At 41.1% G+C, this 6,418-nt stretch overlaps 1 protein-coding gene and 1 pseudogene across 2 annotated transcripts in view; both read left to right on the plus strand.

The window, feature by feature from the left end:
* Positions 1-6,187, plus strand: part of LOC138033606 (uncharacterized) — a 12,100-nt gene extending 5,913 nt beyond the window's left edge. The window contains exons 1-2 of one of the 2 annotated variants that reach the window (XM_068881396.1): positions 4,553-4,713; positions 5,440-6,187. In XM_068881396.1, the coding sequence (XP_068737497.1) occupies positions 4,657-4,713; positions 5,440-6,054 (672 nt within the window). In that variant the 5' untranslated portion in view covers positions 4,553-4,656 and the 3' untranslated portion in view covers positions 6,055-6,187. Of the gene's footprint in view, positions 1-4,552; positions 4,714-5,439 lie in introns of those variants that run through there. The other variant, XM_068881397.1, reaches the window with a different exon arrangement.
* Positions 282-2,645, plus strand: LOC138033089 (uncharacterized; annotated as a pseudogene).
* Positions 6,188-6,418: the final 231 nt, after the last annotated feature.

Here is a 6,418-nt window from a genome sequence, read left to right on the forward strand (position 1 = left end):
AAAGATAATCAGTTTTTCTGACCATAGTTCCTTCTGGATTAAATACTGTTTTGTGGTATAAATACTCCGATCCGAATGTAGTCATTTGCTTATTAATTTATGCTAGTCTACAGGAACTTGCATGATTCGTAAATTGGTTTTTATCGCGTATCTCAGGTACTATCTAACCAACTCATTTATTAAATTGTAAATTATAAATAATCTATTTGGTAACATGAGTGAAATAAATTTGTTGTTGTTGTTGTTGTTGTTTACAGGGAAATGTAATTTATCATCAGACCATGACTCCTAATTGGCTGGAGATGCATGCCTCGTATATCGACGGCCCGCATGAGTCAACTGCCAAACAACTGACATTCAACGCAGCCTCAGAGGACAACGCTTCTCTTCTCTAAGTGCCATTGATTCCCTCAGGTGTTATAAAAGTCTCGACACCGCTGACTGTCGAGATTGTGGGCGCAAATGACGTCAGCATCGGAGAAAGCGTGGATAGTGACGTTAGCTATGGCGTTTCAGATGGTGACAAGTTTGTGGGCTTTGAAACTGTCGACAAGCACAATTACAAGTCATATGCTCCGTGTTATGGAGTTGAAGGTGTCTCTGGCGCGACCACATCTGCTCTGCGATCTGAAAGTGTAACCCCTAAATCCATTTATTCTTTTTATTCCGGTCGGTTTGTTTCTACTGTAGATCTTAAGCTGAATGAGCGCTGGGGATCGTGCTACACTGCGCATGACGGAGGCTTGATGAGGACGGCTGGTTACAATAACCGCCTGATTCTCAGTAAACGACTCACTTTAGAAGTGTATCGAGGCGACAAAGGGGAAAGAGTTGGAATCAAGTCAATCATGGTCACCATTATGCAAGATGACGCTTAGTGCGACAACAAAAAAAAAGTTAATAAAAGTTAAAAAAAAAAAAAAAAAGTTTTACAAACTCGGAGCTGAAAGTTGAAACTTATGAAATATTTCGTCCGTTTTTTCAACCGGACTTCATCAGTCAATGATATGAATGTTAAAAAGATGAATTTTAAAAAAGGGTTTTTAACGCCTCTTGGGGGTTAGAATTGTGTCATAGATAGCTGCTAATTCGTAACCATTGTCTCTGTTTAACGCCGGTTTCGTAAGTTTAATTTGAATAGCTTCTTTTATCCTGCGTTTGAAGGTGTTAACTTCGGTTGATAGTACTTTTGTCTTATTTGGGTCCACCGAGTGGCCCTCCAGGCGACAATGCTCGTGAATAGCTGATGAACTTCTTGATTGGTGTTCTTTCACTCTGATTTCCAGAGAGCGGGCCGTTTCGCCAACGTACTCCTTGTTACACTTTTCACAATGGATCTGGTACACAGTACCGCATTTCTTGAGATTGACAGTTGTGTCCTTGACACGTACCAATTGTGATCTTAGAGAATTGACGGGTTTATGAATAAGTGTAACCTCGTGTGACTTGAAAGCTCTTTGCAGGCGTTCCGAGATTCCTTTGATGTATGGCGTTGATGCATAGATTTTCTTCTCGTTTTGCGGCTCTTCGGTATCTTCTGTTGTAGATTTTGGATGTGGTATTGTTAGCATCCATTCTGGATAGTTATTCATTTTTAGAGCTTGCTTGACGTGCTGTGTTTCTCTAGTTCTGTCATCGTTTTCCGTAACCAAGGTCTGAGCTCTCAACATCAGGGTGTTAACCACAGCTCTTTTGTGTTGTAGATGATGGTTTGATTGGAAGTTTAGGTACTGGTCCGTGTGCGTAGGTTTGCGGTACACGGAGATCTTGGTAGAACCATCTTGGTTAATACTCACACAGGTATCAAGGAAAGGAATCCTGCCATCCTTTTCTTGTTCCGAAGTGAACTGGATATGTTGATCAATGGAGTTTAGATGTTCTGAGAAGGAATCGACGGCGTTTTCGTGAATCTTGGCCATCGTGTCGTCAACATTTCGATACCACATAGTTGGAGGGGTGGGGGCGGTGTCCAGAGCTCTGCTCTCAAACTGTTCCATGTAGAGATTGGCCACTACAGGGGAAATTGGAGACCCCATGGCAGCTCCTTTCTTTTGTTTGTAGAATTCACCCTGGAATGTGAACTATGTGCTCGAGAGGCAGATCTCTAGTAGAACAGGGCATCTATCCGGTAAGCTCTGGTCACTTTCCAGTTTGGCTCCGACAACTGGAATGGCTTCATTGATCGCAATGCTGGTAAACAGTGAGAAAACATCGTATGAAACGAGTTTCTGTCCAGGGGGTACTTCAAGTTCTGCAATCTTGTTGACAAAGTCTTCACTGTTGACGATGTGATGACTGTTGAGGCCAACAAGAGGTTTCATAATCTTAGCAAGGAACTTGGCAGTATCGTACATCACGCTACCAACGCTCGAAACTATTGGCCGTAGCGGTACGTCTTTCTTGTGAATCTTGGGTAGCCCGTAGAACTTTGGGACATTCTCTGCTGTGGGGCACAGTTGAGTGTAAAGATAATTAGGGATTCTCTCTTCTTTGCGCCACTCCTTCAAGGTTTGAATGAGTTTGTTTTTGATGGCTCTGGTTGGGTCAGATGTCAGTTTTTCATACGTATTGGTATCGTCTAGAAAAGTTGTTTCGTGAAACCAGATTTATAATCTACAACTCTAGAATTCGTAGTGTTAGCGCAGTCAAAAAAAAAAAAAAGTGGAGACAGGAAGCATTTTAATTTCACTTTTGAGCCATTAATTTAATAAAAACAAGAAAAAGGTGGTAAAATGCGTTTGGAATGATAAAGGGTTTATATGCAGCACATTTCACATCAATTTCATGGCGGTTTATAATTCTTTCTCTGGGGTGAGATCGGACTTCAGCCTGTAAAGGCGACTCTGGCAGCCGCTATTAGTCCATAGTTGATCTCACCCACCCAACCCATACATAAATGTGAAAGGAGGATAGACAACATCGTGACCCCCCTCTAATTATCATAAAAAAACTTCGCACTTAGACTCGCTTTGATGAGGAAGCAGACATGAACTCGGAAATGGCCTATTTGAGGCTTGGTGATGAAATCAGCAAGGCAGAAGCCATCACGCATAAGGGCTATTCCCATCACCCATTCCCTCGGAATTCTCATCGAAGAAAAGGCCTGGGAATGAGATTGATTTCGCTTGGCACAGCGCTACTTGAATTTCCGCGAGCTAAACGAGAAAGAAACTGTAGACAGGGTTTCGACAAGATTATTGATCATTATCACTCTCTGACGCATAATAAGCTTCCTACTAATTACAGAAAATAGGAAACTTAGTTCTCTCTTACCGCAGAATTAGACATCCTCGCCATACAAACCTGTGAAGTGAATCCTTTGTTTCGCTACTGTGGGTGTAACAATATTATTCTTTAATGAAGTGCGGCGGTTATAGAGGAACGACGATTCGCACTAATTACTTTTATCTGGGTAATTTAAAAATTACCCAGATAACTGGGCGAAGATCACTTTAATGATCTTCTTTCGAATATTGTTCTTGTTTGCTGTCTTTTGTTTCCCTTGTGTGCAACAGTTTTTCACCCCGAAAGTGAGCTTTGTAACCTTTAATTAAACTTATAAACCAAAGAGAAAGTAAACTTTTTGGTGGATTTATTAATATCTTCTGTAATCTTTTATAACGTTGTGAAACGTCTTTGCTTTGCCCTCTTGTGTTGGTATAAGATTCTTGTCTTGTGTTTGCCACGTCATCCGTGAATTCCACAGCTCTTTGCATATGTCGCACGTTTCTTGATAAGACCAGGCGGGAAAGGGATTTGTAATAGCCACTAGACCAACCTCACAAGTTAATAATTACAAATGAATCGGAATTTTTTACCCTTCAACTAACACCAGAGGGACATAACATCACGATCATTTAAAAGATAACACACGCTTTGGTCGACTTAATTATTAAAATACTGTTTATCTGCTGGCTCTGTTTGTTCAAAATGAACGCTTTCACTTAATTAACTTCATTGAAGCAGCTGTGCGGTTTGCGATTTGCGAAAACCTTCAATCCGCTGATGGGCACAGCCCGTTCACTTCCATTCTGCCGTAATACGAAATTTACCAACGACGAAGGCTACGGCGACGACGACGCGCGCCACAAAACAATAATATGGCTATAAAAGAAGAAAATAATCGCGCTGCACGTGCGGCACGCATTTTGGCAAGGACACTCTTGCGGTATTTTGCATAATGAACTCACCAAAATTGAGGTTTTTATGACAAAGGTGAGCATACTGCAAATGGGAATTTTTCATTATCTATTTTAACCTGAAACAGCTAGTTCCATTTTCATATTTAGGATACTTCTCTCACCTTGTTCGACGTGAACAAGATGGGATGATCGCGTAAGAGTTACAATACTGGAAATTTATAATTTGAGGTGACGTTGTCGTAGATCTTGAAGTTCAACAAATTTATTGTGTGCATATTGCAAATATAACTTAAAGATAAGCAAGCTAAATAATACAATAATTGCATCATAGCAAAAGATAAACAGTGCCTCAACAACACGAAAATCCTTGTCAATTTTTTACAAAACATTGGCCGAGTGTTATCAATGACTCATCGAATTAACCAATTCATTCTTTGGTTGGCTTCATCTGCGTGCACAACGCGAACTTGAAATCCAGTGATACATTAAGAAGTCGAAGCGGAATTCCGTCAAAATGCTGAGTTTTACTCTCCTTCCATCGATACTGGCTCTGAGTGGAATTGTCTCATCAGTAAGTGCATGTGTGTGGGGGATTATTGACAAGATTGACAAACAAATTAGAAATGATACAAACCGATGTATATTCATGATATTCAACTGAATTCCCGTTGTACTGAAAGAGATGATGTAGGGTAACCCCTGCGTATGAAATGTAAATCCCCTTTTGTTTTAAATGGTGACTCAGGGATACTCGGGAAAAAATCCGGCGAGTGCTCCTTTGTAAGAGTCGAACCTGCGACCCTCTGATTATTAGTTCGAATGCCAGACCACTGACCTATAAAAAATTCGTAAATTTCAACTGAATTTTCAGAAATAGTTGTTCACCAAAATGGGAGTTAATGGTCACAGAAGTAAATGATTTAGAAAAGATTCCCATCTCTGCGGCAGCTATCGGATGAAGAGCAATATTTTGTAATCACCAAAAGTTCGGGTTTTCACATTTTAACCTCTCGCCTAATATAAAATGAACTCGGTCCATGTACCAAATTACTGATTGGTAGGACAGTGTGTTTTACAAGTGTGGATGTACGTTGTCTCAATTTGCTTTGAAAATCCTTTCATGTTTACAGTTTAAATTTAAGGAAAGGCACCATCCAGGTGGATTCAATTCCTACTTTTGTTGCAAATTCGCACCTTGAGATTTTGTTGGCCAATTACAACACGTATATCAAAGTAAAATTAAATTCTGCATTCAACTGTAAAAACACTTGCTGAGCCTTGTTTGCCATCTTTGCAGGGAAGAGTGATTTATCATCAGACCATGACTCCGTCTTGGTTAGAAGCACATGCCTCGTATATCCATAGCGCCCGTACATCAAATGCCAAACAACTGACATTCAACGCAGGTTCAGTGACTAACGGGGCTCTTCTCAAAGTGCCACTGATTTCCTCTGGTGTAATTAAGGTCTCTACACCGCTGACTGTCGAGATTGTGGTCGCAAATGACGTCAGTATCGGAAAGAGCGTGGACAGCGACATCAGATATGGCTTGTCAGATGGTGACAAGTTTGTGGGCTTTCAAACTGTAGACAAGGGTCACCACATGATACATGCTCCGTGTTATGGAATTGAAGGTGTCTCTGGCTTGACATTATCGGCTCGGCGATGGGGAAGTGTAACCCCTAAATCCAGTGATTCTTTTTATCCCGGTCGGTTTGTTTTCACTCTTAAGCTGAATGAGCGGTGGGGATCGTGCTACACTGCGCATGACGGAGGCTTTATCAAGACGGTTGCCTACAATAACCGCCTGATTGTCAGTAAAGGACTCACTTTGGAAGTGTATCGAGAAGACAAAGGGGAAAGAGTTGGAATCAAGTCAATCGTGGTCACCATTATGCAAGATGACGCTTAGTGCGACAACAAGAAAAACCTGTTTCGTAAAACCAGATTTTAGAATCTAGAACTCTCTTAGCGCAGTCAACAGAACCGGAAACAGGAAGCATTTTAATGTCACTTTTGGGGCATTAATAAAAACAAGAAAAAGATGGAAAATGCGTTTTAAATTGTAATGGTTTTACATGACGCTCATATCACATAGTCTCATTGTGGTTTACGATTCTTTCTCTCGGGTGAGATCGGGTGTCAGCCTGTAAAGGCGCCTTTGGCAGCCGCTATCAGTCAATACCGGTATTTGATCAGTCCCACATATTCACCCACCCCGCCCAGGCATAAATGTAAGATACAACCTCGTTCCCAGGGTCTCTTTGTCGACACAA

The sequence above is a fragment of the Montipora capricornis genome, chromosome 14 (genome assembly GCF_036669925.1).
Source record: "Montipora capricornis isolate CH-2021 chromosome 14, ASM3666992v2, whole genome shotgun sequence".
In the NCBI taxonomy this organism is placed as follows: Eukaryota; Metazoa; Cnidaria; class Anthozoa; order Scleractinia; family Acroporidae; genus Montipora; species Montipora capricornis.